Source organism: Anser anser, assembly GCF_964211835.1.
Source record: "Anser anser genome assembly, chromosome: 1".
Lineage (NCBI taxonomy): Eukaryota > Metazoa > Chordata > Aves > Anseriformes > Anatidae > Anser > Anser anser.
Window position 1 is genome coordinate 191,359,403 of NC_139720.1, and position 12,762 is coordinate 191,372,164.

The 12,762-nt window shown below is 39.9% G+C and overlaps 1 protein-coding gene across 10 annotated transcripts in view; it reads left to right on the forward strand.

Annotated features, from left to right (window-relative positions):
* ATP8A2 (ATPase phospholipid transporting 8A2) overlaps window positions 1–12,762 on the forward strand; it is a 323,970-nt gene that overhangs the window by 82,962 nt on the left and 228,246 nt on the right. For all 10 annotated transcript variants that reach the window (XM_083816134.1, XM_083816139.1, XM_083816136.1 and 7 more), the window contains 4 exons: window positions 1,101–1,185; window positions 2,405–2,544; window positions 4,871–5,009; window positions 9,766–9,830. In XM_083816134.1, coding sequence (XP_083672260.1) covers window positions 1,101–1,185; window positions 2,405–2,544; window positions 4,871–5,009; window positions 9,766–9,830 — 429 coding nt within the window. The remainder of the gene's footprint in view (window positions 1–1,100; window positions 1,186–2,404; window positions 2,545–4,870; window positions 5,010–9,765; window positions 9,831–12,762) is intronic.

The following is a 12,762-nucleotide window of genomic DNA, read 5'->3' on the forward strand; positions in this document are numbered from 1 at the left end:
TGCCTGTGTTAACAGTTTCTTGTAGTGTGGCTGTGGAAGGGATGGAAAACAGAATTGTAGTCAAAAACTTCTTGCAGTCTTCGGTTTGAGCAGGATCAAATGTTTAATACTCTAACTGCTACAACTCTTTTGCCTTAATCTGGTGTTTTGTTCCATATGTTCTGCTGCATCTACCACTCATCTAAACTTTAAGTGAAATGCCTTTTCTACACGAACCCTGCCACATTCTGATGGAAACATCCTGTTGTGGCGCTTTTATCATAAATTACTTGTTTTGTATGCTTGTCTCTATTCAGTGATAGATGTAGGCCTGTATGCTTAGTTAGCTGAAGAGTACATATTTAAGCAAATTTAGGGTTTGTGTATTGTATATATATGTAGCAACTTCTGGTAGTCACAGAATAAAATCTAGAGACTCTAGATATATGTGATGCTGCTGCATTTTGATTGCAGCTGTCATTCATGTCATTAAGCATTTAATTGTCACTTGATTTAGTGGTAGAGAGTTGTAGGAGAAAGGCTGTTTCCAAGGCAATGTTGAGGTAGAACCTGTTCATTTTTTCCATCTTCTATTTTAACATAATTTTACATATTTATTAACTTTATTCAAAATATGTTTAAAATATATAACATATTTTTGAATTTGTATATTTATTTTTTTATACTTTTTAACATCACTGGGAATCTTTTCTAGAAAGAATTGCAAGAAGCCCTTCTGTGCTGGTCTGTAGTGATTACTGAATAAGATCAGACTCTCATATTGTCTGAAAAATCAGTGTAGCTGCTTAATTCAGAAAGCAGTGTTCTGTACTGTTTGATGGGGAGGGAGGGGGCGACCACTTTAGGGGCAAGGGGTGTGGAGGGCAGAGCATACTTCCGTCCCCATTGTTTACTGTGGGTGCAGTATCTCTGCCACTGGGCACAGGCCAGATAATTATTTAAGCCAGTGTCTCTAAAACCCAAATGCATTACTTTTAAATTTAGTCTTGGATTCTAATATAAGCAAGTTCTCTCAGGTAACTTCACTTGAGCTGGTAAATACACAAGTGGAAACTTCATATGTAGACTTAACTCTGTTGTAATGAATTTGGTTTTAATAGGACAATGTAATTTTTGAGAGGCTTTCAAAAGATTCCCAGTATATGGAGCAAACACTGTGCCATCTTGAATACTTCGCCACAGAAGGTAAGAGACACACAGTACGTCGTAAGAATTTATCAAAATTTCTGCATTATCTAAGCTTTGTGATGCCAAATAAGATGTTACAAAGATAAATTCAGAAGTTGTGTGTAGCAGCAGAATAGCAACTCTAGGATAACTAGACCTAAGGAAGCTTGTGCCCTGCTTCTGTGCAATTTCAGTACAGAAATGGAATTTGGAAGGAGAAGATGGGGCTCTGTGCATCAGTGATAAAAGGGACATGAGTCCTCTTTCCCAGTTTCATTGGCGTAACTGGTATTTTTACCGGTGTAAAAAGTCAGATGACAAAATCTTTGGCTTTATGAAGCAGATGGATAATGTGAACATACTGAGAAGCCTGGAAGACCCGGATATCAAAGATTAAGGCCTTAGAGGCCATGTCAGATTATGACTCATATACCACCTCTGTTCACAGGGAAGTACTTGGCTTTGTTCCCTTTTCTGCAGTAGCATAAAATATTGGCGTTATTGTGAAAACACGAAGCAATGATTTTATCCCTAAATCTGAAACCATTGTTTATTAAAAAAAAAAAAAAGCCTTTTTTTTTCAGACTACCACATTCCCAGTAATTAAACCTTTGTATCTTATGGCATGTACTGCTTTCTGCTTAACTCATGCCAGGAAAAACAAAAAAATCATTACTTCTGTATGTTAATTTCTGTTGGTGGTCTAATAAAATGTTTTTCATACATCACAGGCCCTGATCGCTACTCCTTTGTGCAAGTGTAACTCCCATTAGTAATGGGAGTTATGTGCATATACTGAAGGAGAAAATAGTCTTTCTAAAAAGAAGCAAAATGAGCAGTGTGTTTGGCTGAGTAATATCTCTAATCATATGTAGCCAGTTCTTTATTTAATTTGCTTTTTAAACAAAACGAAAAAGTAAACCAAGCTTGTTTTATATGTAAACAAAAGAGATAAAAGATTATACATTTTTGCTCCAGTAATTCTTAGATTGCAATACTGAAAATTAAGGAGAAGTTTGTGTCCATTAAGCTATCTTGATTTGCACCAACACTAATAACCTAGATGATCCAGGCTCTTTAAAAACGTACAGGGAGGTTGTCTGGAATCCAGATTTCAAAAGTGAGCATTAAAAACTCCTGTGGACTCCAGTGAGAGGGTTAGAATTTAGAGTTTGAGCCATTTTGCTGATACTCAGCCATTGCACATACTAAAATTACACTGTATTCCATTTTGTAGGTCTGAGGACTTTGTGCATTGCTTATGCAGATCTGTCAGAAAATTCTTACAGAGAGTGGTTGAACATCTACAATGAAACCAGTACGCTTTTGAAAGACAGAGCTCAGAAGTTGGAAGAATGCTATGAGATCATTGAGAAGGTAAGACACATTTTTGAGAGTCAGATTCAGGTTCCCATACGTGTCTTTTTTCCATTGAATGTGTCCTTACACAGATTAACAAAGTGTTCTTTTCAGTTTTTCGAGAATGAAGTTGTATTCTTCATTAGCAACCTGTGTACAGTTGGTCTAACTTCATAGCAGAACCTATATAATCAGTGCGCTGCACCAAGCTCACATACGAAGAAAAACTTCTTCCTTTTTGTAGGGCAGTCACAGTTCAAGTTTTTTGAAAGCTGTTCTAGACATTAAACATTTCCATGTGTTCACTGAGGCCTGTAGTCGGATAGACTGAGACAATATTACAGGACATATGCAACAGGAGCTAGATTTCATGGAGTAGCAGAAACACTCCGGCAACTCACTAAGCAACAGTTGAAGACTGGGTCTTGCTTTTCAAACTGATGTCTGTTGTGTCATCTTCTGTAGGCTGGCCGGTAGCGCTGTTCTTATCTAAGCCTTGATTTCGGAGATTTGTATAGCTTTTTGGCTTTCTGCTTCCTGCTGCACTGTGTTTTCATACTCTTACATTTTCACTTAAGTGAAGAATGGTCGTGGATGATCAACTGGTCAGCACGGGTTGATTCTGTAGCTTGAAGATGTTTTCTCAGTCCTTAAACAGTTTTTGGCCATTTACCTTGTGCCTCCTTTCATAATCTAATATCTTGAAAAATGGGCATCCATGAGTAGGTTGTAGATTTGCAGTATGGGACTTAGTAGTAGCATATTGGAAGGAAAAAAAATTGTCTGTATTCCTTTCTTGTTAATGCTTGCTGCTCAAGGAGTGAGCAGGGAATTGCACTGGAAACTTAGATTTTTCTCAGAGTTGATGCTTACTGTATTAATTCTCTGGTCTGTAGGCGTTTTTTTTCTAGATAACTGTCATGCGGATGTAATTAAAAATACATTGTTTTAACATGCTGACCTAAATAAGAGTGGGAGTGGTACTTTCAGTCTAAATGCTGGGGTCACTGGATCATAGTACAGGTGCATGGGTGGAGAGAAAGTTCAACTGGTTTCTTTGGGCACCTGTGAAATGGCTCAGAGGGCTTCAACGGATGCAAGAGTAACCTTGCTCAGGCAGCTTGGCCTTGCCAAGTGTTGTGCTGTCGTGTAATCACTTAACAAGTGAGTTTGGGAACGTAAGACAAGCCGCAGTTGCACACTTGGACTGCATTTGTTACCTACAAATGTTGCTTGTATTAAGAGGGCTAATGTTTTACCGGGAGGCTGAAGAAAATGGATTACAGGAGTTCATTCCACTATCTTTACTTGCTGAATGTCTCATAACAAAAATTAAGTTTTGTCAAGACCTGCAATTAATGTCAGCCTACACACCTGTATGAATAACAACTTCCCCCTCAGTTCTTTATGCGTGCATACAAACTGGAGCTGCACTGATGTTCTCTTCATCTGTTTTTGTTTGTTTTAAAAAATTCCAGACCTTACGAAGAAGAGAAGCTGTTATTCTTTCTGTTCAGTCCCTGAAATGGGGTATATAACTAAATTTATATCAATTTCTTTTAAATTGGACATGTTTACATGTCTAAGCAATCATTAAAAATGCTTTTAAAGCTAAAATTGGCAGAATAGATCGTGCCTTTTGACAAGGTTTATTTCTTAGTTTTTTTCGTCTGCCTGACTTATTTTCCTGTAACACGGCCAAATCTCTTCAAGCAATTGCTTTACAATTGCGTATGAATATGGCTAATGCTATTGTATTAAATTGTTGTATGAGGCATTCTTTTCTGGCAGGCATCTGTATGTAGACTACAGATACTTGGATTGATTAATGTTCATACCATTTCTGTTACATAGATGTAGTGATTATATCCACAAATAGTTGAAATAATTTTTGCTTTGAGCAATTGTGTCCAGTTTGTGTGCAGGTCTTATAGGAGGGAAGTTAGTTTAAACTCCGTGATGCCAGGTGACTCTTGTTTTGTGAGATTAAGCAATACATTAACTGTGACGACTCATCATGTTCCTACGGTGATTAGAGAATGCTCTAGTGTATATACATGCGTCCATAGGATAGCTTTGGAGTCGTGTAACTTGAATTAATTGTTCTTGAAACGCTGCCATCTTTCTGATCATAAACACTGGGTTCCAGTCTATACTTCTTGAAATGTGAATTGTATGCAGAGGAAGTAGAATAGGCACACAAAAAATTTACTGTAGCGTGTATCGCTTGTCAAAATGTTGTATTAGCAATGAGGCACAACATGTTGTTTTTAATTCCGTTTTTGAGAGTGTTCCAAACAGAGATTTATCCTAAGAAACCAATCCCTCAAATTCTTTCTTTCAGGATTTACTGCTGCTTGGAGCTACAGCTATTGAAGACCGCCTGCAAGCAGGTGTTCCAGAAACAATAGCCACACTAATGAAGGCTGAAATTAAGATATGGATTCTGACAGGGGACAAACAGGAAACAGCCATCAACATAGGTACCCATCTTTCTGATTATGTCAAATTTGTCTGAGATATTGCAGGTTTCATAGTAGATCTGCTGTGTGAGGTTCTTAAACAAAAACAGGTCTGCTTTTATAGAATAGTTTGTTGGTAGTAGACGAGCATGTGGTAGCCTTTGCTTTGGAGAGTTTGGGGTTTTTGAATGAAATCCTTGCTCTGAATGGCAGGCTATATTCAGCTTCTTTAAAGGCAAAAGGGGCATTGACTTAGCTTTGGTTAAGTGCAGTTCTTACGTGAAGAAAGAAGGTAATCTTGCATGCTTGATGAAAAATGGAGGGCTTAGCCAGACTGTAATGTTTTAATTTTACTGTGCATTGTATCTTGATTTCATTTTTCATCATTCTTGTGGGCTGTTTTTTCTTGGCTTTAAAGGAGTTAAAGCCATCCAGAGGGACCTTGATAGGCTTGGGAGGTGGGCCTGTGCAAACCTCATGAAGTTCAACAAGGCCAAGTGCAAGGTTCTACATCTGGGCCAAGGCAATCCCAAGCACAAATAAAGGCTGGGTAGAGAATGGATTGAGAGCAGCCCTGAAGAGAAGGACCTAGGGGTGCTTGTGGATGAGAAACTCAACATGAGCTGGCAATGTGTGCTTGCAGCCCAGAAAGCCAACCATACCCTGGGCTGCATCAAAAGCAGCATGGCCAGCGGGGTGAGGGAGGGGATTCTCCCCCTCTGCTCTGCTCTTGCGAGACCTCACCTGGAGCCCTGCGTTCAGCTCTGGGGCCCCCAGCACAAGGACAGGGACCACTGGAGTTGTTTAGTCTGGAGGAGGCTCAGGGGAGACCTTATTGCTCTCTACAGCTCCCTGAAAGAAACTTGTGGGGAGCTGGGGGTTGGCCTCTTCTCACAGGTAACTAGTGACAGGACTAGAGGGAATGGCCTCAAGTTGTGCCAGGGGAGGTTCAGGTTGGAAATGAGGAGACATTTCTTCTCAGAAAGAGCAGTCAGGCACTGGGACGGGTTGCCCAGGGAGGTGGTGGAGTCACCGTCCCTGGGGGTGTTCAAGGAAAGGTTGGACATGGTGCTTGGGGACATGGTTTAGTGGGTGACATTGGTGGTAGGGGGCTGGTTGGACCAGATGATCTTGGAGGGTTTTTCCAACCTTAATGATTCTGTGATTCCATGTCACATCCTGAGTTGATTTCCATGAGGAATTTTGGGATGGTGGAAACAAATCTGGAGGACTTTCCTCTGTGGTGATTATGCTGTCTGGGTCCTTTTGTGGCCATCTCTACTTTATGACTGGCCGGTCTTATGAAGGGCCACTCTTGGCAGCCAGCCAGTACTTCAAAGGTTAAAGCTGTCCTTGAGATCTTCAAGATCAGCAGGACCCATTAGTCTGACAAAGGTAGGCTGAAATAACTTGTAGGCTGCTGACTGACACAATCAGCTTCGTGCCAAAGTAGTTCCTAGTTCTACATTGCCGAGTAAATGTCAAGGTTTTCTGTGATATTGCACCTTGTCTGTTGTTGGAGGCAATTTTGAGGTGGCTGTCTGCTGGTGTCCTTGTAAACGTACTTGCTTTTTGCACCTTCTGAGTAACAATTAGTGGAAATGTACCAGCTATTGCCAAGATATTGAAAGCACTTGTGCTGACAGTAGTTGTACGTATGAAAGGCCATAAAATCTTCTTTTCCAGCAGTCATAAGTTCGGAGTCTCCCACAATGTCTCTACATACCTCTGTTTCTCTTGCCTTGACTCTCTCTTGCCTTATAGTGCATTTGTATAGTGCACCTGAAAATAATGACAACTCAAACCCATGTCTACAGCTGCTTTATGTTTTCCTCATCTTGGAAATCTTTCCTCTCCTGGAATAATTCTGTGATTTTTCATTGGGGGAACTGAAGCAATGCCAATATACTTGTCTGTATCCCAACGTGAAGTTTGAGCAGGGCGTACGTGCCCTCAGTAGACGCGGAGGATAAGCGTTCTTGTCTCACAGGTACTCTGTATGCCTGCAGTGTGAGCGTGCCTGTGGGCTATGATCTTGAACTCTGGTTCAAGCAATCTTTCTCCCAGGGTACTTGAAGGGAAACAAGTCTCAGAAGTACCTGATTTCATCTGCTTCATGGACTTGTAGGCAGACTTCTAAATTTAAGACCCAGACATCAATTGACAAGCATGGATCGGCATTTTATATCTGGCTGCGAGCCAGCAGTTGATCAAGTCAAAAGCATTGGCAAAAGTATGCCCTGATCTTGTAGAGCCTGTTTTTGTTTTGTTAGTACTGCCAAAAATAACTATTATAAAACTTTGTATATAAAATATCACAACAAACTTCCCTTGTAGCTTGCTGGTTGCCAGCTACTTTGTTTTATACCAGTGCTAGTTTTTAACATCTTTATGGTCCTACAACTGCACATAGTGCATAGATGTTTATAAAATGTTAGACTTGACTTAGACCCTCCTATTCTAAGCTTGATCTTGCTCCTATTTAATGTGATGACAAGACAAACTGAACTCAGCTGCAGCATTGCTTCTTCTGACCCTGTGATTTCCACGTCACATAGCAGAGCAACTTAGCGTTTTCCATTTTTTTTCTTCAGCTCCAGTGGTCAAATGGCATCTTGCTCGATTTGAAAAACTTAAAAAGAAACAGTGAGCAACAGTTTAGAAACTACAGCTTGCTGTTGCAGCTGCTTTTCCGATCACATGCTTCTAGAAAATCCTTTGAATTAGTTAAACTGAATTTGTAACAGCCTGCAGCAAGATCTGTTGCCATTCCCTAGGGAAAGAATAACCCTGACATGGAGAGAGGTGATTAAATTTGTAATATCCTCTTTTTCTCCCTAGTAAAATTAAGGAAGTAGTTCTTCAGCCTGGGACTAACTTTTAAAAATGGCAAACCTTGAACTGACTTCTTTTCCCAAGTCAGTGTTTGTCTGTACCTGTTGAGGCTTCCTTACTCAGTTGTGCACTACCACCTGAAAGACGTTTTCACTGGCAGAATCATGGGCTATTCGCAAAACTTTTGTGTTGTAGGTTGCTTTTCATTAGAATGTATTTCATTACTTTCCCAACAGGTTCAATGTCCCTCTGTATCTTACTTTAAAGCAGAAAGTAAACCACAGCTCATTAATGCAGTTAAGATGAAAATGTTTCTATAAGGTTGCATCTGATACTCATATTCCACGCAGCTGTAAAAATGAACCAAGCAAAACATCTGCAGGTAATCAAACTTGCTATCTGAAGGTGATTGACTATGTGATACGAGCATGCTGTCCACAGAAGAAGATGAGGGATTTTCTTTCTTGACACAAGTCATTGATGCAGGCATGTCAACCCTGGATTATCCCTATAGAAGTAGCCCAATTACAAAAAATACAGTAGCCTGAAGAAAAGATTCGCATTACAATTGATAAGCCTGTGTGGTCTTCCTAAATAACCAAAAATCCCACAGAAAATTAATTCACACCTCAGTTGTTCTCTTGCCCTTGGGAGACAGGGAGAGAGGCTTAATCTTTTTACACTGTCTGTGGTCCTGCTTTTTGAACCTGTCAGCCTTGCAGTGGTTCACCATTAGAACATTACTCTTAGACTTTGGTAGTCTACAGACTCCATTTAAGAAAAGTAAATGGACAAAAAAACCGTTCCTGAGACCTCATTTTATGACAATTACTTTTTGAGGTTGCTCTGATGCATTTTGATGCAAAAGCACGATAGAGATACTGAGAGATCATAGTTTGTATTTAGTTTTTTTTCGCATAACTTAGATAAGCAATGAGGCTTACACTTATTGCTTCAACAGCTAAATGCTCTGCTGCTTTATGAAGCCATGTGATTATGCCACTTCTGAAGAGAACTTGCGTGTGCTTTTAGAAGAATGCAGTAGGGTCAGTCTGCATCTTATGACTTGCTTCTTCTCATGAATAGAGTTGGCAGTAAACGGATTATTCTGTAAGTGCCATGTATATTTTTCCTGGATGTTGCTTTCTCTCTCATGTCAGTGACAAAACATGATAGAGGAACTGCCAGTTCAGAGTTATTAAGCAGTACTGCAGTCATTGGCTCTTGCTGTTACAAAACATCAGAGCATTTTTTGTCTTCAGTATTTTTGAATATGTTTCTTGGTGTCCTGGTGAATGTATGGAACGGCCTTCTAAGCACCGCTCTAGACTGCGGTAACTTGCTGTTTGTTCATGCCCCAGTCCTTCATTGAGAACCACCTAATACAATTTCCTGATGCCTAGAGGAGCTGGAAGGGGCTCTCTGTATATCACTTGATCTGCGTTGTTTGATGAAGCTCAGGACCTTCCACAGAAAGCTCTCGGGTAAAAATGTTTGTAAAGCACAGATGGGGGCTAGGAGGACTGGATAGCACCAGCTGATGTGCAATGCTTGTGCTTCTAGATGTGTGGCATAGCTGCAACTGTGCCTGTCCTGTGAGGTGCTGAAGGTGATCCTGCCTTCATGTAGATAAATGAAGTTTAGGTATAGAAATGATTACTTCTGCTGTAGGGATAAAGCCTGTATTTACTGCATCTAATTAATACTGTGTTGGTTAAAGTGTCTTAAGCACTGTATTTGGAATTGCAGATAAAATGCAGTCTCTGTTACTAATAAACTTGTCAAGTTGGAATGTGGCCTGTACGCAAATGCCTGTTTGGTGGGCATAAGAGTTCAAAATAGAAATCCTAATCCTAACTATAGATCTTTGTTTTCAGGTTGAGCTAAACTTTAATACTTTTTGTAAAAACAAAACAAAAATATATTTTTTTTTCTCTTGCAGGGTACTCATGCAGACTCATTTCACAGAGCATGTCTCTCATCCTGGTCAATGAGGATTCTCTAGATGTAAGTAAGCAAATTCTGGTGTAGTTCTTGACAGAAAGAAGTATTGCTCAGAAAAGGGGAATTTGTCGAGCTTTCTAGTTTTAATTCTCTCACTGGGCTTCAGGGGTAGCAAGATAAACAACTCACTTTAGGAAGTCACTAATCATCACGCACTAAGCATGCTAAAAGGGGTGACTTGTACAAAATGTGCTGCTGTGGTCTCTGATCACCACCTGTACAAATCAAACTGAAGCCTCAGCAAAAGGAACTAATTAGACGGAAACTGGTGAGACCTGCAGTATGCTTACAGGAATACAGTTAGGCTCTGTTATATGTGTAGGAGTAAGATCTTGGAAGAAGGGTAAAACAGGCTAATTTCAGTGTAAGAAGCTATCTTCAGCACTGCATGGAACAGCTGTGACAAAATGGATGTCTGAGCAAATTGTATTGTGAACTTAGCTAAGTACTTAACAAGTGCCTGCAAGTTGTAGCCACGTTCCTCAAGTATGCACAAGAAGTGTGTGCGTGTGTTTTTTTTGTTTTGTTTTGTTTTTTTTAAATCATGCACTTCATCTTCTGGGGAGATTCCTGCACATTTTTACAGTTCGCTTGTTTCAATATCAATGTCAGAACTTGATATCACTTGAATACCTGCTTGCTATTAGAGGTATGTATAGAGACAGGAGAAAAGATGTATAATTGGCATCTGATACTTTCATTTAGAATTGGCACTTCATCCTGCTTGACAGAATGGGTGATGCAAAGCCTGTATCTCTGAGTACCAAAGCAGCTATTGGATATCTGGAAGTCTGGTGGATACTATTGTGGGGAAAAAATCAGCTGGAAAGCTGCAGTTTTCCAGTTGCATCTCTGTGATTTAGTTAACAGTTGTCTTTACAGTATTTTCAGCTCAAGCTTACGTTCATGCCAAGGCGTTAGCATCCTAGCTCATCAGGTCTTAGGAGTTCTCAGTGAGTCCAAGGGGACAAGGTCACTCTCCAGAGGAGGAAAGGCTGGATTACTAGTTACCATGCAGCGTAATACACCCTGATGGGACCTCTCACACTGCTTAGTTTGAGCGATGAAAACTGTTACTTCTGCAACAGAAGTTAGCTATCTTCTTTGTTTCTGCATAGTAAGGGTTGTTTAAATAATTCTAGTTGGACAAGTGGACAAGGAAACTTATTTTTTTTACACTACCTCTTTGAACGTGCCAAGATTGCAGTACGTACATTCGGTTTCAATCAAATGTTTTGCTGAAGACTCCCATCTGCTCAGACGATCTTCTCTCAATTTTCCACTTCTATATGGCCCCTCTCTAAGGGAGCTGTTTCCTTGCTGTGGGATCAAAATACTGAGCTCCTGATGAGCTTTCTGCCATACTTGGCTGACTGGACCTTTTAACCCAAAAAATGATGTAGATCCTCAATGGAAAGTGAGCCGTTGGTGGTATCTGTTCCCCGAGGCAGCCAGATGAATGGACTACAATCATAGGAATGTGAAAACTTGGATCCTTGCTCCCAAATGTATTGGGAGCTCAACACAGAAGAAAGAAAATGGTTGTACTTGTTTTGTTGAGTTTCTTATGCTTTCTAAAACTGACTTAAAGCAATGTTGACATTTTTTGACCCTGGAAATAAGACTTGTGTTTTGATCTGAATTCAGACTATTCCTGCTAAATGGGCAGAAGCAAACAATGTGAGTCCTGTGGTGCCTGTTCAGAAATAGTAAAAGGCCTGGATAAAGATTCTCTATGCATAAAGAAAGCTGTGCAACCTGAAGATAAATCATGTACCTCTGTGGAGGAATACATTTACAAATATTACTGTAGGATTTTTAGACTCCAAAAAGGCTTCTATGTTTTATTTCTAAAACTTGGTATGTTTTTCATTGCTTTCAGAAAGTAAGGTTCTAACTAATTTTATTTATGCAGTTGACATCTGTGACATATCCTGTTAGATTATTGTGCTTTTTAGACAAGTTTTTCATTCTTGTCTAGAAACATGAGAAAATCGAAGCCTATGACAACTGTTCGATTCAGTAGATCCGATGTGATGTTACAAGTGCTGCTTTAGCAAGAATTCATTGTAAGATCATAGGTCCTCAGCTTGATCTGCTTGTAGTTGATGAGCTGGGTATGTGGGTTAGGGAGAAGGCATGCTGACTCCCCTTCTGAGTCCCGTTCAGAGGGTCAGCTGAGCTGCCTGCTTGCCACCTTCAGTTGACAACCTCCACCTCAATATATTCACTAAAGGCCAAACTGCCTGTAACAACAATGTGATATCTGTCCTTCCTGTTGTTTTCTTAGCACAGATCTACAGAAGCAAAAACAGAAATTTATTTGGAAAAGGAAGAGCTAGAGAGCAAGGGTACAGAAAATCCTGAAAGATAGGAACTATTGTACTACAAAAAAGTATAGAGGGGATCTCCTATTTTCAAGTACTTGAAGGCTTATTGTAATTGCTTTCTGTACTTGGTAGCATATGTACTTTAAACTTTTTATATAATATTGTTTTACAAAAAGTTGAGCTAAGAGATATGAAGGAAGGTTAATATAGTGGGGAAACTGAACTGGGAGGAAATGTCATTGACCAAAACATTCTCACTTTCCTACATGCCAGCTTGGCAGGCACCGTAGAATGCCAGAACTTGGAGTGATACACAAGACCACTACGGAAAGCAACTCATGAAATAAGTTAGAGGCTAAATGCTCTTTTCTACCATCAAAGGCAGAGTGAAAGTGACAGATCTACCAAGCCACTTTGCTGATGTGAGAATCTATTTCCCAGTTTCACCTTGTGAGTCTTTTGTGATAGGACAGCAAACTATCTCTGCAGATTAGGGGCTAGGGACTAGAATCAAGCGAGGAGTAGTAGGGCAAGCAATTGCTTTCATAAATGTTAAGATTTCTCATAAATGCAGTGGTCTTGTTTGGAAGTGGGAAGAAACAATA